The sequence below is a fragment of the Schistosoma mansoni genome, chromosome 2, assembly GCF_000237925.1.
Source record: "Schistosoma mansoni strain Puerto Rico chromosome 2, complete genome".
NCBI lineage: Eukaryota > Metazoa > Platyhelminthes > Trematoda > Strigeidida > Schistosomatidae > Schistosoma > Schistosoma mansoni.
In genome coordinates this window covers 14505578-14529496 of record NC_031496.1, presented here as the reverse complement: position 1 = coordinate 14529496, position 23919 = coordinate 14505578, and the positions used below count along the sequence as shown (strand labels likewise).

Sequence of the window (23919 nt, the reverse complement as noted above, 5' to 3'; positions counted from 1 at the left end):
CTTACTTACTTACTTACTTACACTTGTTACCCCCAATGAATCATGGGCCACCGACAAGCATTCTTCAAACCACTCTATCCCGGGCCTTCCTTTATAATTCTATCCAACTTTTGTTCATTCTTCTCATGTCTGTCTCCATTTCTCCGAGTAATGTGTACTTTGGTCTTCCTCTTCTCATTTGACCTTTAGGATTCCATGTAAGGACTTGCCTTGTGATTCAGTGTGTCCTATCCACTTCCAGAGCTTCTCCCTGATTTCTTCCTCCACTGAAATCCAGTTTGTTCTCTCCCACAGTAGAATGTTGCTGATAGTGTCCGGCCAGCGGATCCGAAACATTTTGAGTAGGCAACTGTTAATAAACACTTGTATCTTCTGGATGATGGCTTTCGTAGTTCTCCAGATTTCTGCCTCAAACAGTAGAACTGTCTTGACATTTGTATTGAAAATTCTGATTTTGTTGTTGGTTGACAATTGTTTTGAGTTCCAGATGTTCTTCAGTTGTAAGTATGCTGTTCTTGCTTTGCCGATCCGCGCCTCCGCATCTGCATCAGATCCACCGAGTTCATCAATGATGCTTCCCAGATATGAAAACGGTCTTCACATCCTCCAAAGCCTCTCCGTCAAGTGTGATTCTATTTATGCCCACATTCCGTAATAAGATGACAGTAATATCTGCTAGTTCGAATCCCAAATAAAGCAAATTTATAATAAGAAGTTCCTCGCCACTAACTGTCTATCTGGCCTAAAGGAAAGACTGACAGAATAATGATTTCATCAGTACACTTAAGAAAACGTCTGACAGAAAATAAGTGTAGTTATATACAGGAACTAACAAATTGAGGACAATTTGAAAAAAAAACAGTGATCAAAAGGTCCCAATTTCATCTGTAGGTTATAAATCATTTCCATTAATATTTAGTCATTTAATGGTACTCCAGGTTAAAAAATAAGATCAGCTGGAAAATAGAAGGGAAATTCTTAACTTCTAAAAACGTTTTCTGGTTTATTAATATATGAGTTTGTGGAGATTGTTGAATATGTAGTTTCAATTATGAAATAATTTCAGTTAAATAACGTCTGGAAACATGGAAGTATTAGCTTGTCCTAATATTGGAATCATTATCATTGTCCATCTACAATCACACTGAGGGCAAAACAAAGGAGTACCATGCAAAACAATGATGAACTGTCCCTAGAATACTGAGATGGTATCTAGTATTCTAGGGGTGCATCATTTATTGAGAGGAATGAAGATTCGGGTTTCGATCCCTGGCGTTGCAGTGGATGGGTTCTACCGAGGATTCTGATGCCGGAACAAAATAGCTGCTCAATGCTCCAAGGTTTTTTTATTATCGCTTGACCAAAATCATTCAACGATATAAAAATGCCTAACCACTGCCTACCTCAATCAGTGACGCTTGCCAATGTAGAAGTGGATTTGAAAAAAGCTAGGGGGACCTTACCAAAACGTCTTGTCAGCCAATCAAGTTGTCAGTTGTTGGTTAAAGCTATGTTAGTAAATGTAAACTACCTTGTTTGGGTCCATGTCATAACTGGAATCAGTGATTGGAGACGGTGGGTGAAATGGTACAGATCCATAAATTTTTCTTCATTCTCTCATGCTTCAGTTCCAGTATTTTTTTATGCATACCTTTACACTCTATCTTTTTAAACGATGTTCTCAAGGCATAGTCTTTCTTTTTATCATCGCTACTACATAATTTCGATCTCGTTTGTTACTATTATCATGTCCTGCTAATCAGGTATGCCAACTAGGATAAGCCCACATCAATTACAGGCTTATTTTGATGTCTATCTGTCTAGTTGGTACATTAGTTTTTGAGACACAATACTTAATTTCAGTAGATAACAATCAGTTCATGATTTAACATGGCTTTCCTACTGAATAGAAGTTAATCCAACTGATTGACATATAATAAAATATGCGGTGTATAAGATGAAATATGGAATTTTTATCTGTTTTCAGATCAAGTTATAAGTAAACGGCATCGGGAAAAGAATTTATAAAGTTTAATATTTCGAACAGTCAGATAGGTATAGTCTAGAATGTTTAGAATGGTTTTAAAGTTTATGGCCTATATAATCACATGCATTTAACAATTCTTGTTAATAAGTGAATATTGCATGTAGACAAGTGAATTGACTTGTAACATGATAACAAATCACTCATTTTGATTTATTAACAAATGGCATGAAACACATCATGAGCAGAATATGTAAACCGTAAGATTTATCTCCATTTAATTATTCAGTTTATGAAATAGTTATGAAGAAAGAGATAATAATTACTAATGTCTTCTTTCTACTGAATATACAAATATATCATCTGTGTTTTTTGGGGAGAACGCAAAAGTTCGAAGATTATTTTCACCATAAATTGAAATCTGCCAAAAACGAATGTAAAAAGGTAACTAATTGCTACTTCTTCTTTGTTCGGAAATCCTTAGAAGTGTACTTTACTGACCCTTCATAGGATAGTTCCCAGAACCTACGTGCCTCGAAACGAGCTTGATACGTTAAGAAAACAGGGTCGAATCCAGTAGTCTCACTCCTAGCTTGATTGAATCGATTAGTCACAGCCTTTTACTTAAACTGTACGTAGCTCATTTCAAAGCACCACTATCAGTGAATATGCTGTTATTAATCACTTTATTGTGTAAACAAACTTTGATCCGTCAAACTTTTATAATTATTTATTTATATTCATGTCATACGGTTAAAAATGTTTCGTAAACTTTTATTGAACTTCTGAGCCTTTCGAGTTCTTTAGTAGAACGTAGACTCAAATCTTCGTATAATTCAAACTCCCCGTTAAATTTACAGTAACCTTGTTCAATATTAAATATGTGGACATATTGACGTGGAACTGTGGTGTATGCTACTTGTGTCTATCGACATAAGTAGTATGTAACAAGAATCGGAAGCGGAAAACCTGGCAGCAGGCTAACAAAGTTAACAAGATCGAGCTGAAGAGAATGGAAGGAAAAATTGAAAGGAATTGCGGGCTGAAAGAAACATGCAGAGCGTGACAGACAAATGATAAAGATTCGCAAATGAAGTATTCAGTGTGTGGGTCTCATAACTTAGCAAGATTCTCTGTACCTTTAAATTTACATACATTCGGTTATCTCCACCTGTATTCTCGATCCCTACAGAACCACTAATGAAAAAGCAATAAGATCACACTATTTTAACCTAAATTACTCTTCATATGTACTAAAAAGTTCAAAACATGAGTCAATATAAAAAAATACCAACACCTAAACAAACATTTCAGTAAACATACTGGAATCCTAATTCATTTAGTTTATTGCCACAACTTTCTGACGTTCCCAATAATTATTATTCAAAAAAATGAAATAGGTAAGTTGATATTAACTGACTAAATAGAGTAAAAAATATCATTCTAGTCCCACAGCAAATAGAATCGTATTTTGTGATATGAATTTTTTGTTAAACATCAATCTTGAGCTGTAAATAAAGATAGTTAAGTGTCGTGAAGCACTACTCAAAAAAAATCGATAAAGCACAATTTTATAGATATCACATAGCACATTAAAATATCCAAGTTCTGTTTTTATGAATCAGCAATTAGATGTCATTATCTTACACTAATATTACTAAATAAAGGACATTTTCTCAGATATCTATAAAAGTGCATCAATTGATATCAGCCATTGTGATTTGTAAAACTAAGGTTGTTTATTTACAACAAATTATATACGGCTTGTTGGTTGTCTATGAATAGCTAAACATATATATATATATATATATATATATATATATATATATAGGTCAAATATACCTCACTTTTTATTTAGAATAATGTGAGGATATGTATCACTGTCAACTTTTATTGTCACCTTAGAAACAGTAAATTCCTAAATTCTAAACAGAGCTTTTGACTTCCTGTTATAGATTGATTTTCAGAATTTCGTCTGTATTTGTACTGTTATACTAGATCTTAATTTTATTTACGGGTATCACCAAGTACAGCATTAATAGGGCTATACAGAGTATCAAGGTATAACTATTAATATCAAGATACTCGTAAAAAAAGGCTACATCTCAATCAAAGCTGATCGATGCGATTTTGTAAAAGAAATCACCAAGTGTAAGTAACAAGATTTAATTAAAACTGATATTTAGTGAATAAAAAGTAACCTGATAAATAATAATTACATGGTTAAAATAATGAGTGATATCTTTGAGACGCAACAGGAACAATGATAGTGGGAAGCAGACACTCTCAGGAGACGAATCATAAATAAAGTGAAATATTTATCAGAAACTCCACTGTTAACTAACATCGAATACCCTTAATCCCAAATGTAATGGTTGACGTAGATGAGATCTCTGAATGATCTATTTTTTATTCTCATCTGGTAAACTCTCTAGCATCCTTAAAATAAACACTGATCTGATTGTAAGCACAGTTTTAAAAACGAATATTTTGTTCAAAAAAATGTGCTTGATAAAACCTGATTAAAAAACGGAGTATATTTTGTGTTTTAGCTTTAAACAGAATAGGTAGGAATCGTTTTCAATAATTCCTTGGTGGTATTTTAAGATTTCAAGTTCATAAAAACATGATTGAATTTTTATACAACCAAGCAGTAATGCGACTCGTGCTGATGACGATGTGAACATACATGTAATGAATAGTCTATTGTTAAAGAAGAAAAATGTTTATCGACCCATAACTATGAACGTTGATTACGAATAAATAAAATTGGATTTTCCTTTTAAAGAAATGCATAAATTAATTAAATGGATGTTTCTAATAATAATAATAATAATAACAGATTATTGATACTTTACCTAGCTGGTTTCAATATTCGTTGTAAATTCTCCTCTAATTTACACACCACTGCAACATTCAATGGTATATGCAAACGTTTAATCAATGTATTGAAATCGAAAGTTGTATCAAGTACCATATATGCACCGTGTAAACCACTTGCATTAATTCCATGCACAAAATCCTATTTAGGATGTGATATGAATAATAATAATAGTATTAATAATATTGATAGTAATAATGATGTTTATAATTAGTTCATGAATATTTGATCACAAATAATGTAAACAGTATACTGTTTATTTACTTACTAAGTTCACATTTATATACTCTATTCCAAAGAAGGACAAACAAATGTTTAATGCATTTTACAGCAAGGACACAATTAGTAATCATGATCAAACTGTAGGTACAGACTATATCATAGAAATCATTAAAGAATCTTCTACCTCAAAGTAGACTTGTTTATTCAATCTTGAGAAGAGTTAATAAATGAAAATCAAAAATACCTAAATTCGAACTATTTCACCTTAGCTACAGTGTTCCTAAACTATCTTTAATTTAATTATTATTTGCAAGCTAAAATTATTACTGTTAATATACTGAATATATGTTCTTAATTGTTATCAACAGTATTATATTACAATTTTACAAATGTTTTCTTTTCTCAGTAACCCGAACGAAATTTGTTGCCAATAACCAAAATGCTAACAAGAAAACTTATGAAGTTTATCTCATTATTAATTTAATCAAAAGTAACTTTAAACAATTTGTTATTTTACCTTTCTTATTATTTAACGTTAGAAGTGTAATGTATGATTTCTTGATGTAAATGTACACTTTAAGATGTGTCCAAATCATGACTAGTTGAGGCATAATAATAAAATCACTGATTATGGATATTTAAGGTTCTGCTTAACACATCATATTAATTTTAGCACAAAACAACACCAAAAATTGTAGTTTACATGCTGAGATGACAATGGCTAGCAGTGGAACCGTGCTTCTTGGGACCATCATCTCAGCTTATAAGGCTTGTGAATTAAAGGCAATATCGAGGTAATCTGCACAGGATGCACATACACCAATAAGAGACTGATCAATTGCAGTCCTAAACATCAATGGGAAGATTCAAGCAACCAATACATTGTTGTTTATGTTTTTACAAGGCTTGTAACATCCTGTCATTGATACTGAAAGATTGGATTATTCAGTTTCTATTGGTTAATGTGCACCCTTGGAGGATTATTTGGATATTGTCTTTTAGTCACAGGTGTTTCCAGTCTATTTGAGTTGCTGCTGAAATTAGAATCAATAACGCGCATTTCATCCAATTCCCGACTTGTCAGCTGGATGTTTATGTCAAAAGTGAAGAAACAGAACCGAGTCAGACTAGTTCCTGGTGTAAACCAACTTCAAGAAGTTTACATAGTCGGTTATACGGATCTTCTAAGAGTCGCAAGCTTAAAATGAGACAGTTGCCAAGTACTCTTTTATAATGATCGACAACTTTTTTGAATTATCCATGAGTTTGCGAGTAAATGTGGAAAAACTTATAAGGTAAACGAGAAGGAGTATGCTGTAGAAGTGGATATATAACGATATTTTCAAGGTCATCAACTTTTATCAATTCAATTTCGTGACCAACATTTAACAAATTGACAGTTTTCCGTTCATTTAAATAAATGCCTTCTCATTCCCCAGAAACTGAACAGTCATTTCTTGTCAGACCTTCTACAAAATACTTTCTTCTAACCAATTGTTTGAACATCCCAAAACTTTCAGGGTAAGTTTTACTTCCCAAATGATAAATATTGTTTCACTACTAATACACTTCAATGCATGAACGAACAGCAGATCAGGAAGTCGTTACATGTGCTGACTACCATACATAATCTGTTAATTTCATCAACCATGGAGGGCCGATGACCAATGATTGATACAAAATTATAGGAGGAAACTATTTTCAAGAAAAAATTAGCATTTACTGAAGATTTGCGATAATTTAGTGGCTAAAACAGCCGAATGTGTCAGTCCAGACTTTGTTAGAGAGCTACATTCCAAAAAGATATGTCCTAAAATTGGTACCGTCAGAAAAGTAAAAGGACGAATGACGTCATCAAAAGTTATTTTTTACACTGACAAAGATTAAATCTAATTAAAATCTGCATTTAATGAATTACTGAGTAGATTATTGATTGGTAATTAAAGACTGATTATTAGTTATCAATTTTGTCAGATCTGTATTCAAAATTAAGCCAAGTTTGATGTTATAAACTGTTCAGTTAGGATTAGGATTTGATTGTAAATAATATCACGTGCGCCGTAACAGATTATTGAGTTTTTGTCAACCTCAGGTTTCCTACAGCATCAAAGGATATTCCTTGAAGTAACTGAAGAGGAAACTATATTATTTGTGACCTTGTTGACCTGAGAGCGTGACCAAAGTATCCAAGGAAACGTTGTTTGGAGCAGGTCATTAATGGTAAATTTATGAGTAATAGTTGGTGTCATGCCGTCATCCATGGTAATCTGTGAGGTAAGGTGCAATTTTTATGTTTAGTAAAAAACGTTCCATCTATCTCCAGAACTATTTATTCCCGTTTTTAATCTATACGTCTTAAAAATCAAAATTACATTGTTCAAAACCATCTGCATAATATTTTTTCTCCTAAAGTAAGAAATAAGTTGGATGTGATTACCTTATTTGTCAATAATAGATAATATTAAAGAATAAAACTTTCAAAAATTACCAAAATAGTCTTCAGTGTAGTTCCCATAACGAGATTCAACCACACGGACGATTTGGTATACTTTAAAAAAATATTAATTAAAAAAATAGTAAGACTTACACTTAAACCCAAATCGGATAACCACTTAACAATATGATCATTTGTCCAATACAAAAGATCTAACTCGGAAAGATCAGATTTAGCACGAATTTGTTCTATCAGCTAAATAATTAATCAAGTATAAAAGGATCAACTTTCTAATATATATTTTTAAAAATATGCTAATAAACAAAAGAGATGGATCTATTCACTGGTACGCTGCTGCACATATTTCTGTTATCTATGTATCAAATAATTCAAAGCAATTAGTCCCTTGTATAAATTTCAAAAGAACAATTAGAAGACAGGGTTGATCTGGAAAATGTGGTGTATTTGCGCTATACATTTCGAACGATCTGGCCACACATACTTGCCCAGGCATTTTATAGGAAAATTAAATGAAAGTTCAAGTAAAAAGTCAACAAAGGGGCGAGAGATATCTTACATCGTATAGAAAGAATAAGAAATCGTCGCATTATCGTAGGCCATAGAATGACCTAAGGATTACCAGGGTAAATTCAAGGTTACGACAAGTTGTTTTTATACACATAATGGGGGTTAAATTTACGAATAGCCATGGCTTCAATAAACCTGATAATTCGTCCATGACAATTTCTATACAACGTTTTAAAAGCTATATTAATTTCAATTTTGTACCCCGTTTCAATTATATGTTTCGCTATCGATGAACATAGTTTTCTACTCCCACGTCGATCGGAACATTTGACACTAGCTGGTTTTGAAGCTACCTGAGCACATGTTCAATGAGAATAAGTAGACTCATCCCTAAAGGACATAATTAGAGTCAAAATAAGCACTTTGTAGTAAAATCATAACCACTACGATGTGCAGGCTTCGATTAAATATGAACTTAATTTAACAGTACTGTCTTACTAGTTTCGGGAAATTTTTGAAAACATGCTATAATTAATGAATATCATACATCAGTTTTCGTAGCGTCAACCTTCAGTTAACAAAGAAAGTATTTTGAAGGTAGGCTCCATCATAAGCTAAAGTCTGGCGGAAAATCAGTCAAATCTGGAGAGTACTGGGTAACTGTTTCATTTTAGTGGCACTTTTCTATGTCATTTGGAACAAAAACTTTGAGGTACCACCTAACAAGCAATTTAATTGTTAAGTCAGCATAACGTAAAATGCACAAACACAGGCGATTCATTGAGAATGGTGACTTCATCAGTAAACATTATTCAAACCATTTATTGCTATACTTCAAAGCTAGATAGTTGACCTTCTCCAAAATTTTACAAATTTTCAGTCTAAAGCTGATATAAGTACGTTATAACTAGACAAGTGACTTTTAATTAAAAATAAATATAATCTCTATACGGGCAAGACAAATTAGTACCTGGATTGCAGATAAATTTTAAACACATTATCTTTTTATGATAATATCAAGATAAACGGAATATTGCCAGTGATATACTTTCTTCTACTTCTTCATTTTATCCTTTTCTTCAGTTTAACATTCGTATTTATTACTCGGAGATTTACTATTTTCCATTGTACAGGCTTCAAATCAATATAACATGTCAGTAACTTACTAAATTGTTTTCTACTATCGTTTTAATTAGAAAACAACGTAAATAAAACACACACTGTTTTTATCCCATAAATTGTGAAACAGGAAATGAAATTATTTTTCTAAAATATTTCCGAAAATTTAATTTATAAATTGTTACTAATAATATATTCATAAGTTTTACATTGAAAAAGAACATGGATTTCTATCGATTTTAGTTGACATTCAATACTAAAAACGAATTATATATGTTCAACAGCCAATCAAAAACGTATGTTCTCAATGGAATTATTGGGAATGGCCTATTCAATATTGATTTTGGATTTGAGTTATCCTGTATACTGTTTAATTTAATTCATTTTTCCGTATCTTTTTGAAAGTTTTAGCTAATGTAATTGATTTAAATTTGATGTCGCACCTAACAAGCAATTTAATTGTTAAGTTAAGATAGCGTGAAATACACAAACATAGGCGTTTCGTTGAGAATGGTGACTTCATCAGTAAACATTATTCAGACACAACTTTCAGATTTCTTAAATACTTCCGATTTAGCCAGGTTTTACTTATTTACGAACATGTCACACAACTTATAATGAATCATGTTTAACTCTATCGTTATAAATAGAATAGATAAATATAACATTATTTCATTTACTCACTAGATACAATACCTTTTAGGCATTACTTGTCTACTGAAACTGGACAAGAAATGTTGTGACGTTCGCCGACTGTCGTGTTGAGAATTTTTATCACTCTGTGTTACATAGGTAAGTTTTCACATTCGACTATGCAACAAGACTAACTTAAATAAAACACTTAAGCATTCTACAATTATTTAGTCTTGTGTAACTACACAACATCGCATATATATTTCACAGGCATAAAAGAGGGAAAGTAAATCAGATGATAGAGTTCAGAAGTTCAGTTGATTAACATCTTTGAAAACAAGATTGATTCTTCCTTAATTTAACCTCTAATTTTACCCAAGTCATACCATAAAACTCTGAGTACAAAATGGTTTTTCTGTAGATAATCACTTAGTTCAAACGTACATATATTGTATTTCGTTGCTCAAATAAATACTCTGTAGATTTTTATTTTCACGTAAAATATTTATGTGTTATATAAGCTCACTGTTTTTGTCATTGAAACTTCATTTGGATCTTGATTGTGCCAAAACACCTTCCCGGTACATTATTTGAGATTTGTATATTTTTATTTATCCTATATAGCTTTCAGTTGCCTTTATCTAATAAAATCTCTGAAATTTTGTAGAAGTTAATGATGGAAGAAAACTTCACATTTAAAAGTAGTTAAATATACCTCTAATCCTATAACTTGACCATTTGGGTTTTGAAATGAATTAATGATAATTTGTAATAAGAATTTCTAGGTTAACTGTAATTTGAATAAGTACATCATATTACCGTCTAACGTTTTAATAATTTAGACAAGGAAAGCATAAAATAGCTAAACAGATTGGGTGAAAAAAATAAATAGATTGAATTTGTTACTTTTCAAACAAACATAAATCATATTGAATTAAAAACTGGAAATTCATTTGTTATATTACATGCATAATTCTGAAAACTTGGATACTCACCTCTATATTGAAATTATGATGATGCAATAATTCAATAGCAGTACGTAAACTTTCAGCCTCTTTTTTGCCAAGTAAATATCTAGAATCTATAGATAAATCTGCACCACTACTCGACGATGATGATGATGTATGCGACAAACCTAATAAAATATGTAACATTTCTCTACGTCCAGCAACTTGCCAATTACGTTCAATATATTCATTATCATTATCATATTTGTTACTGCTATTAATATGACTGCTGGAATCTTGAACAGCGTTAGTTAAGCTGCTTGTAGAAGATACAGACGAAATACTTTTAATACTAGAATGATTGCTAATATTATCATTATTACTACTACTACTACCATTAATTTGATTATTTTTCAAATTGATAAGATTCTGTTGTGAAGGATTTGAAACAGGAATATCACCATTAGGATTAGAAATGATTATATTATGGCTATTATTATCATTATTACAATTGTGATGAATATCTTTACTTTTTCGTCTATTTTTATGCTGAATGTAATGTTTTGAACGTTTATATGTGATTAAACTAGACAACATTCGACCATCCACACGTCGAATTGAAAATATAGGAATAAGCTGTACAAGACCTAAATGATGTTTTAACCAAATATCACAAATCCACTGATAGCTTATATGGCTTGGTCCTGGATGCCGTGATATACCAGGTGGTCCATGTATTCGTAAATCTTCGAGAGCTGTGAAAAATTTTTTCCTTAATCCTTCATCACTAAGAAAACAGTAAAAACAGAAAGAGAAATGTTGCAAAAAATTACCACTTTATAAAACGTGATTTGATAATCAATGTACCAATAATAATGTAGGCAAACAAATGTTAGTTTCATGTGAATTTCAATGATTCTGAATAAATTTTATTAAGGTAGGTAGATAAAATTCTATTTTTAAATATATGTAGCGTGTAAAATTCACCATAAGGAAATATTTAAATGATTCCGTTAGAGTATAAATGATCTGTTAAATAATAAATTTACATTTAGAAACTCTTATGACACTATCCTGATGTTTGCTTTGAATTGTGATTACTTTAGATCGCTCTTATGAACTGAATTATCTTCCTTTCACATTAAACTTTATAGACGTAAAAATGAACAACTTTAAAAATAACTAAGGATGGAAGAAATAAAGATAATCACTGTATTTCTATATAAAGATCCATTTGAATAGTGATAACTAACAAATGAAGTACCTAATTATGCTCATGAAACACCTCACTCATATCTTGACGTATTTCAGTATTTTCATATTATTTCTTAATATCGGGTATTTCATCCAGAAATATTAAGACTTTTATTGTTTTTAAAGTTAACAGTCCAAAGTTTCATTCTCCAAATATCTGATTCACAACTAAAATTTATATATTTTTTCTATGAATAGTAACTATAACTACTCAGATTATCTATTTTTTAAACGTCCTAGTTAGTTGTTATTAAAACTTTCTATGGAATGTTCATCATTAGTTTTTTCGTTGCTGCTTGATTATATCTTCTCTTTCAAACTTTTTTCACTCGTATTATATTTATTGTCTTTGCTCATTCAGATTAAAAGTGTAACAAATTTGTTTTTCAAGTACATCAATATAAAACAGTTTATAGGTTGTTTTCAAAATCGAACCATAAGGTGAAACGACGGGCTAGATGAAAACAGAAACTATGAATATAAAATTTTTGTTCACTTTATCGCCAAAAAACCAAATGGCAAGATGACACGTTGTGCAACGGTTAGTTAATTAAAATTATGGTATTTATAAAACAGCATATAATATGTAAGTAAAAATTATTAAAATGAGCAAAAAATTTATCTAAAATAAACACGACAGCATATTAAAAAGTTAAGGATGATGGAGTGTAGTAATATCGTGATCAATTTCTAACTATGTCATCACGCGAAGTCTATTACTACTACTAAAAATACCTGTAACAGTTTATAGTAACGATTTCAGTGTGAATTCAGATACCTTTAAATATTGCAGAAATCTGTTCATACTCAGTTACAGTCTATATAATGAAAATTTATAGTGATCTTTATTATTTGAATTATCCCTGTTTTATTTATACATTTATTTCCAAGTTACGAATATTACAGCAGAATAATACTCCATATCAAACAGTAAGGCTTTTTTTACTTGAATATATTATTTCTTTTCCCACTATCTATCTCTAATAAGTTAAATTTTCGGTGTCCAGAAAAATCGCGGACTATCACCGACAAGGTTACCCAAGGTTAACAGTTCATACAGCTTTATAGATCAAACTAACAAGCAATTAATATTATGCAAACAGAATAATTGCACAAGTACCGAAAATAATATCTATTTTCTTACCACCATATGAGGTAATGATCGTACCAACAATAATGGATTTACTCATGGTACTAACATGATTATTATTATCGATAATTATAATTATACTTATTACAACAAAAATCATTTACTTGTAGCATCAGTAGTTATTCGCTCACTCCGTTTATTACTAATTGAATTATAACTACAATGTGACAAAAATTTACATGTATTTCGTAGTTGTTACAAAACAACCTTCATTTCATGAACATCCCATTATCTATTTTATATCAATATTATATTACTAACAACAATATTATATGTTTATACCTTTAAAAAAAATTAAGGAATGTGGAATAGTATATTTTACAAAATAACTACTGATCATCATAATTACTTTAGTACGGATAATACAACATAAATACGAAAGCATTGAAACACTTTGATACTAGACCATAATTCTTTTTGTAAAGCCATCCCTATTCCCTAATTTTCTTCAAATTATGTAATCAGTTTAATATATGAAAGTAATAATCAATCATATTACTTTTTAATTTGGTTTTTTTCAAAAATTAATGAACTAATTCATACCAATTAGTTGAATAATTATTGACCAGCAAAAAAGGTATGGCATGTATAGCATACAAAATATTTCATTTTTATATGATGTCATTTTTTTTTAACAATCAGATATTATTACTTGTATTATTATTAAGAACATATAGAATCTGATTACATGATTACATGATTAAATAACAAGTCTATTATAAAATCTGTAACTCTTAGATATTATTATTCACTTATATGAATGAAAGAAATACAACGCCTACGGAATGATAGATATTATGAAATAAGTATCATATTTGTATATTTGTAAATGTGATACAAAACATATTCCTGATAAAACAATGTAAAGGAGTGTGTGAGTAAAAAAATTAAGTAAAACCCAGTCATTATTGATTAAAGTGAAACGTGTTGATAATTATTATTTACAGCCATAGATGGATGAGCATCAACGATTAAGCATTGCTCGTAAAACAATTTTCACAATTTAAATCATAAATTGATTTCAACTAAACCCCAGTTAAAAATTTGGGACCAATAGACAGCAGTTTCTTCCTAGTATTGGTTTCTTCAAAAGTGCGAATTCCCGACCCTACAAGCAGGAACCAAAACCAGGACCTTTAGTCTCACACTCGCACGCATAACCTCTAGACCACTGAGCGGGTACCCAACGGTGTTAGCATTTAACCTTTGCCAACTCATGATATTGCAAAACCTTTATCAATTGCTTGAGGTAGATAGCGATCTCAAACCGGATACAAAATGAACCGTATTGGCTAAAGCTTTTCGCTGAGACATCAGAAGTTACATGTTGAAACTAGTCGCTAGTGAGCAATTGATGATTAATTATATAGGTGATTTGTGAAGGAATCCCGCATTAAAACGAAACAACCATCCATCACCTTGAGCTATTTAGTAGTACCTGCGATCACTTCGTGATTCAAACTGTAAAAATTCCAGAATCCCCACTGACCCTCTATATCATGTAAAAGTTACTTGATAAGCAAATAACTTGAGAATTCTAGATTCTTTTCAAAGGTTTGTTGAAATAAATTCATTAACCATCATTCGCAAGACTTGATAAGCATTTGTTTTGCTATCAAAGACTATGTAGAGCGATGATGAAAATTTTAATAAAAATATTCATTCATTATGTGCTTTTTTTAAATGTTTATACTGGAATTTTCATATTACTAAATATAAAAAATATCAATGTTGACAAACAGTTTTCGCTTAGTCACTCAAATGAACACTTGACATCATTCATGGAAATAAAAATCTAACCATAAAAATATATATTCTCGATAGTGAGAAAAAAAAGATCAATCAAACTCTCAGGACTGAACACAGTGACATTACACAAATAGATGATTTTTCAAAAGTACTTCAAAAGCATTAAATAAGTTCATCCTAATGATCTAGTTCGTGAATGATTCAGTTCATAGCTTTTGATATTTTCGTGTGCCTTTGTATATGAGTAAAAGTTTTAATACTTGACTTATAACCATGCGATTAATTAAGCTGTATGTACATCATACTGACAACTAACAACATGATCAACACTTAGGTTTTGAACTGTTTGTCTACAATATTTCAACCTTTTAAAGATACATACTTTTTAATGTTTCTTGATGCAATAAATTACGCTAATTAATATTTTTTTAAATACCTAATTACAAAGGTAATAAAACAGAATAATCTATTTGAACATTAACAAGTTGTTAGGCATGATTACGGAAACAAAGTGGCTACATAGTAACTTGTTTCTTAAATATCAGCCTCAAATTGTATTAATTTTTTAAGATTTTTTTTAAGATCTAAATGGTCAATTAGTTAGATTGAGAAAAGTTTTTGATTAAAATGTAATGGTGTCCGTAACATTCAGTTGTCATTAAAAGATAATATTGACTGTTTGCTTCCAAATAAGATGTTATTATAATCACAGATCGTTAAAAGACTTTCCACTAAAACTTGATCTAAAGTACAAGCACAGCTATTTACGTACTTTACAAGTTTGGTGAATATCTGATAATAAAAATATAAATGTGATAGATATAACTTAATGAACAGTTATGAACTCATATTATTAGCTTTAAATGAGTATAAGCGCTAGTAATAATATGAATAGAGTCATACATCAGAATGCTTCAACGTTAGGTGCTTTAATGATAAGACCAGTCCCCTATAAATTTCATATGGAAATTTTTTATTCGGAACTTTACCAATAAAATCGACAAACTTACGAAATTGCTTCCTCACAATTGATTGATGCCCGGACAGTGACCAGTGTCATAAACGTCAACAAACAGAAATTCCTGTTGACTACCTCCAACCAACATTTCAAATTTCAACATAATCCACTCGATGTCCGGTGACCTAGACTAGTTGTCGAATTGTAAAGTGATTGACAGAATTCGGTCTGAACAAGGAAGTACCAATCATACATGACACTTGTCATTAACCAGTGATCAATCAGTTGTAAATACATCTCAGTCTTACAGAAGGTTAGTAGAGGCCCGAATAGCTCAGTGACAAAGTCTCTGACAGTAAAGCTGGGTGATACAGGACCAAATCTACCAGAGAGTATCAGTTCCCTAATGATTATAGGTACCCTTTGGTGATGAGTGCCAAATAGCACAAAATCTAGGTCCAGAGTATCCAGTCGATTACCTCCAACCACTACCTTACAGATTTTTTTCAACAGATAAAGCAAATATTATGTAAATGCATAGTTATTTAAGAAAACAAGACTGGAAAAATTCCACTAAATTGAAACCAATGTATCATATAATTACAAACATAGCTTTTTTAACTGATACGGAATTTTATACGCTGAATGAAGAATAGGAAACAATGATTTATAAAGAATTAAACAATAAATCATTCATAATTAAAAATATTTAAAATTATAGGAGTTTATCAACATAATAAAAAAGGAAGGGATTTTTTCCGTAAACAAACAATGATACAATTAATTAGCCAATATGTAAACAAATACATCTTGAGAAATAAACAAAAGGGACTGGAAAATGAATTTCTACTTCTATAAACTCTCTCCTTTCGTGTTATGAGTCAAAAATACAGAAAACGATAACAACAATAAAGTATATTTCAGTTCATACTCTTTTTATGAGCTAATATAAAAAGCTTACTTGATGTATTATTAGAACAATATCAGTGCTGAATAATGAAATGGTTCAACGTATATCTTGTTAGGCATATATGTTAGGATTGAATTAATGCATGATATTGATTTTTTTGTAGGATTTAAAAACTATTAGTTTTAAAGCTCAGCATTATGCTCACAACTTACAATTATTTGGTTAATTTATGGTAAATAGTCTAATTACGATAAATCTGAGAATTCAAATTCATTTTCAAAGCAAATGTTTTTTTAGAAGAGAAAATAAACATTAGTCTTAGATACTAAAAAACTGAAACCATTTTAAAGTAAATCGTGGTTGAAGATTAAAATGAACACGAGTTTTGTTATCAGCATTTACTTGTCTGAATTATCTGCATTTGCAGTTAAATCCGAAGATCCTGGTTTCGATTCATGGCAGGCTCAGTTAATCATTGGTAAACAACGCAGAACCTGGTATATAAGGTCACTGATTATTACCAAATACTTTTGGGGATTTATGGGTAGTTATCACTTACTCATGAAGTACCTACGAAGAAAACTAGATCAGTAATGGTCTCGGAGATCTCCGAGCATGACCTAAGGGTCTTGAGGTCAATCACATACGGTCTTTTGTTTAGTAGTAACTGATATGCTAACCTCACACTTGAAAAGGCTTACAGATGGAAAACTGTGTTGTAATCTGATGTGTGCTACCTTAAGGCAGATCTTTTCTAATCCCTTATTTCCACTGTATAAAGGCAGGTTCGCTGCAAATCACAGTTGTCTGGTGGAATCGCCCTAATTTCGTCATGGTCTCGGACCTAAAGTGACTAATTTTAGTTCCACTCTTCTCCAAATAACCTGTTTGGTATAATAGGACCGGAGGAAAAACGCGTCCTAGCCCATATGGCTAGATTAGGTTACCATGATATCTAAATCAGACTCTCCCATGGATGTAACGGCTACGATCAGGTCACAGCAGGGTTGCTCACTGTAGAGGCGCCTCTGTGAAAACAAAGTAGGTTTACAGTGCTTTATTGTCATCCGTAGTTCATCGTAAAAATAAAAACCAAACAACCAAACAAATAAATCAAAGCAATATTCGACCGAAGATTAGGACCACTAGACAACTAAATAAAATGATTAAAAAATCTATAAGTAAGCGTATAAACTAATATTTGAAACTGTATACCAAGAAATTGTATTTTAATAATATTCGAAAAAATCATGCTGCATTTCAAAAGAATCCTTTCTTTCAAATAATTGATTCATTAATCTCAAGAGTATTATTAGTTAAACAGCTTCGAAACTGAATAATGTAATGTTGAATAGGCAGCATTTTGTGTAAAAAACAACAACAACAACATTAAACTATTTACATTAAGTTAATCTTTTGATCAATGGTTCATATTAATTATATGAAAGAAATTTTCAAAGAAATATTTATAATACTTTTGGTTACAATTAGAATATAAGTGTCGCAAAGTGATTGAATGAATTGCATTGTTCACTGAAAAAATTCATTTTTGGCGCTTAAATTTTCTGTTTATAAACTATTTTTAATCATATGATGAAAATCATATCAGATGATTTTCATTTAAAAAAAAATAAAAATAAAAAACTGACGTTTAAGACATTGATGACGTAGAACTATTGATAAAAATGAATGTAGTCTAACTACTTTCAACTTTTATAATAAACCCTATATTGTATTTGAGATATATTGTAAACATTTTAAGTAGTATGTTCTAACCTATAATTTAAAAAATTTAAAATTAATTCGAGTATTCGATAATATAAATATGAGCATTTTTACGCCACTTCAACAGTATAATGATTAATAGCTTCACAGTCATTTCGTAGCATTACACTCATTGGCACCTAATGCTGAAATATCTGACTGTTAAACCTGAAACTCGGGGAAAAATAAAACTCATAATTAGATTCATTATCTCTGTTATAACTATTTGCCATTACATCACAAAAAGAATTGAAACTTATCTCTAACTTACAATATGACTTTCACAATTCTTAAAATATAATCGTAAAATATTTTTAACTATATTCATTCCTTTAATTGTTTAGTGTTAACGTGTGTAGCTAAACTCATATATTTAAATTACTCACAAGTGAAAATAGTATCACATATTAAGAGTTTTAAAACAAGTGCATTTGTGAAAATATTTTCATGTTCTAGATTTATAAAATTTTTTCAACAAAACGTCTTGAATATTGAAATATGTGTACCAATATCTGTAGTTAATAACGAAATTCGAATAACGTTATTAATAATTACATGGTATGAATAATAATTACATGACAGACTAGTTTAGAAATATGGTTGCGCAATGCGTACACTTGCTGATAAACTGAAACAAACAAACAAATTTATTATTTCACTGCTGTCCTTAAATGTATTCTCACTTAATATTTACCATAGTTCCTAGGATCATGTTCAGCAACTAGAATCCAAAGCTTCGTGTAGATTGTCAGGTATCGAGATAGTTTAAACTACAAATTGACTTTAGTCAGATAATCATCTAAAATCAGTAAGCATTAGATAGCTTTTTCATTACAGTATACAATTCCTCTGGAATCCACACATAAAACCTTCAAGTGGATCAAACCTAGGACTTGTAAGACTCGCAATAAGTGTGTAACCTCGAAACCGAGTAAATGCAATCATATCACACGTGATAAAGATAGTACTGACAGTAATAGATGACTCAAATTGTAAATTAAATGATTTCATCATATAGCCTGAACGTCCTGCATTTGACTTACGGCTTGACCTCTGGAAGGTCGTCTAGCCTAGGTTAGTCCTTGATAGACGCTACGTTTGTATTATTTGCTCGTTGAATAAGAATAAGTATGTACATGGATAAGTAAAAAAACCGATTGCAAGTCTATTTAAAAAATATATTCGTCAGATAGTATGGATTCATAACAGTGAGTGACAGTGAAATCCGCAATGTTTCGTCCAAACTATTCAAAGGATGATAATAAAAACGTCAGTGCATATATTTAATAATGTATTCTGTTATTGGATGGGATTAACTGAGGCTAAACATGTCAACTACTGGATGCCGGCTCAGCAAACTAAAGGTTAGGTATGTGCCAAGAGATCCAAAGGTTTTGAGTTTGTTCCTCTTCAGGGTTTTGGATTCTCACAGCCGTATCTCATACAAGGACAAAACAGCTATCCAGTGCTTCTTGGTTTCCAGTGGTCATGTAGCCGAGATCGGTTCATGATATTGGTTATACAAAGCGAATATAACAAAATTGACGTCTCGAAACTATTAGCAACGTATCATCCCAAGTGAGTATATAACTGCATCAAGATACATATAAACATTAAATACAAACAATTCACATCACCTTATCTTGCTTCATTCCTTAATATTATAAGTTTGCTAACGCACCGTACACGATGAGATTGTTATGCTAAAAAAAAGTTTGTTGTAGTCTAAACATTATCAAGTTACCTGTCCTGACAGAACCAAACCTATAGAAACACCTACACACTATAGCATACAGATGGAATATATAAAAGACTCTAATAAAGTTAGTTAAATTAAACTTTAAACAGATGAATGAACTAGATGGATTTTCACTTTACGTGACTAAGTATTTTCTGACTAATTGAATTCATTTTTTAGTAATCGAAACATTTTGGTGGCCCTTTATCTGACTCCAATTAGACCGGGCAAATGATCGTTATCGAATGATTCCTGTCGAAATATATATTCTAAATATTCTCGTATATTATCATAGACTTGACTCGCGTTAGTTTATAACGGAATTAAATAAGTCAAATACGAGAATAAATTTCGAATACGTGTATTTCATACAGTTGCAGATCAGAACAGACAAACAGAGAGACAGAGCTAAGCGAAATGACACGCGGTGGAGAAGGCAAGTAGCCCATTTTCGTAGTGGCTTAGCTTCGTTAATCAATCAACTTGACAACAGTTATTATATAAATCCCATGGTATTTGAAATCAGAAATCAATAAGAAGTGGCAACTAGAGTTTATAAGCGGGTAGCACAGATCACAAAGCTACTAGCACATCAAACAAATTTGAAGCAGAAGCGAATAGGTGTGTGCGAGCAAGTACAGAGGAGAACTCCTAGTCAAATCGAATAGGGGTACAGCGAGGCAAAGGCTATCGACAGGATTCGATTACATATATACGTGTGGAAGATAATGATTCATCGAGTGATATTAAAGCTATCAACATTTAAGTTAGAGAGATATGTGTGTATGCTGTCATATGATTAGAGATACACGTTTGCACATATAAGATAGTGATCGTAGTAGTACTAAGAGATAAACAAATCGTTACTGTTTGAATAACATTGTTAATTAAGTTAATAAAAGGGTTTAAAAAGAATTGACAATAGTCGAAATTAATTTTAGGAGAGCTGCTATAACATCTATCCTCAGACAGAACAAACGGTTTACTATAATATCATGAAGTGATTGAAATTAAAGACTAAAAAAACTATAAATGAATAGTTTGCCCTCACAAATTATTAGTAGGAATAAAGAATATGTAATTCATAAGACACCTATTTTAGTTAAAACTTTAGACGTAAATTTATGAGTTAAATTAAAAAACGATGGTCTATTGTGATTTATTTTTCATGACTCTAATTACTTTTCATATTTAAAGTCAACCAGTTCAGGTGAACTGTCAGCTTCAAACATTAGAGAGCTAACTGTAGAGTAAATGTATACATATATGTTAAAAATGGCTATAAAGTTGCCTGAATAACATAAAAAGAAAACCGCTTACTTAAGATGTAACTGTTTTTCAATTTTTCTGTCGAAAACACTTGTTAATTGTTTACCATCTAAACGAAGTCGACTAGCAGCTTCCAAACATCCACCAGGTAAGCAAACATATTCACGTAACCAGTACAGAACATGGTCAGTGTTCCAACAAAATGATGGTAATATGCAAACATCTGAAGCTATAGGATTTTTTGTCACCTGAACGTGTCGATTTAATTTATTAGGCAACTGATTTGTGGATGCGTTAATAGGATCAGAACTATTTAAAGGTTTGGATGATAACGTATCTGATTTTTAGAAAAAAAGAGAAATGAAGACTCAATTCATTAACCATAGTAGTTGTGAAAATTTATATATATATATATATATATATATATATATATATATATATATATATATATATAGTAATAAGTTATCGTGCTGAACACAATTATCTTTTCATGTTATGATCATCACTTGAACTGAATCCATAGTTGGAAAAAATTACAATAGAAATTGGGTATTTCAGGTCGGTCCCATTAAACCGCAATGAATCTCAAATATTTGAAACCTAAACCTTTTCTATTCTAATTTCTGAAAAAGAATCAAAAATCAAAAAAATATTTCAAGAATTAGAAGAAATCCTAAATATAATAAGTGCTATTACAATACTGTACGCTACACCCTAATGAAAGTATCCGATATCTATCCAAGATTCATTATTAATGGAAAGCATTTTGAGGTTGTTTTTTGATAATATCATCAGTGTTAATGCATGGAATTATATTCGATTATCCCTTCAGCTGATTAAGATAGAAATAGGAATGCTACGCTTTAAATAGCCACAGGAAAGTAGTGATTATCACATAGTGATCTAATATTATCAGTCATATTTTCACTGTACTCAAATAAACAGTCAAAGTCACGTCAGACATTTTCTGTATACATTGTCAGATGATTGGAAGTAATTGATAATGAACCTTAAAATTTATGTTTGATAGCTTTTACCTATTGACTAATAATATCACAAAACAGACTGAATTTAGCTACCTCGGTGTACTAGGTGGTGCATACAATAAGTTGTTTTCTAATAACATATTTGAGTTTTTGGTGGCATTTGTTGAAGCTGAAATGATTTCATAATAAAACTATGACTTTGATTTACGAAGCTTTGTTGATGGATACGAACTAACATAAAATGTAATTTCAGAAAATCCCCGCATTACTACCCAAATAAACATGCTTATTTCGTTATATTTACCAACAACACGTTATGAAAACAGTAGCGAATGCTCCAGTATTGGAACAGTAAATCATTCAAAATCTCAACAGATAGGACTTAATCATATCTTTCTCAAACTATTATCTGATACTTAGAAGTGATCATTAAGCCTAGAAGTAATATTGACTAGATATTTAATACACAGTTGGGAAATATAAGACGTAATATTGAGTGATTATGACAAAGTTATATAGGTTGTTTATGAATACCAAAATGAGCAAAACAATTTACGCCGATAACACTTTGTTTATAGAATGTCAATACTTGATGTAAGAATCAATTCTGATTAAAATTAATGTCATTTATATTTGCGTCACACGACTAGATAAACTTTGTAATAATAGTTTGAAATAAACATTTACTGAACATATTCATATAACAAAACACTATAAAATAAAGGAACTCTTTAAAATATTTGAATAGTAGCCTCTTATAAAGTATCATTTAAGTAAAAAAATTATCTGTAATCTTGTCAACATTAAATAATGATTCAACCAATATTAAATAAAACAAGTATACTAATTTCTGAAGTCGTTATAATCTACAATTTATATTGTTTATTTGAATCTTCCCATTGATATCCAAGACTGCAACTGATAATAAAAAATGAATTTAAACTTCATTCCATCGCCCAAACTAGTGGCTATCAGGACTTAGTAGCTAAGTGGAAAACGCGATGGCGTTTGAGGCGAACGGCACTGCGTTTGAGTCGCAGAGTGAACACAAACCCTAAGATGCAGGTACATGCGGCTGACAAGTTCGACATACAACGAAACGCGCTTCCTAGATTCCACTTCTATCCACTATCAATCTTTGCTTATAAAATTTATAAAATGTTTGTGATCACCAAGAGACGTGAATAACCTGAATTCGGTTCTTAGTTATGTCCTGAGTAAATGAAGAATATCTCCTTCAGATTTATGTAACGGTAAGCGTGTAGTTCGATGAATATAGGCAAAGTTATTCGTGTTATATGAAAGACAGTAATATAAGCAAAAGTTATATCGGGTTGGCTTTCCCTTGATTTTTCATTTACCATCCCATCAGTCTTACTATCTCGAGTAAAAG

At 30.9% G+C, this 23919-nt stretch overlaps 1 protein-coding gene across 1 annotated transcript in view; it reads right to left on the bottom strand.

The window, feature by feature from the left end:
• Positions 1-4838: 4838 nt before the first annotated feature.
• Positions 4839-23919, bottom strand: part of Smp_148490 (lar interacting protein (lip)-related protein) — a gene marked incomplete at both ends in the record, with an annotated part of 31070 nt that continues 11989 nt past the window's right edge. The window contains 5 exons of the mRNA XM_018795790.1: positions 4839-5006; positions 7675-7776; positions 10797-11044; positions 11279-11535; positions 21592-21877. Coding sequence (XP_018650067.1) covers positions 4839-5006; positions 7675-7776; positions 10797-11044; positions 11279-11535; positions 21592-21877 — 1061 coding nt within the window. The remainder of the gene's footprint in view (positions 5007-7674; positions 7777-10796; positions 11045-11278; positions 11536-21591; positions 21878-23919) is intronic.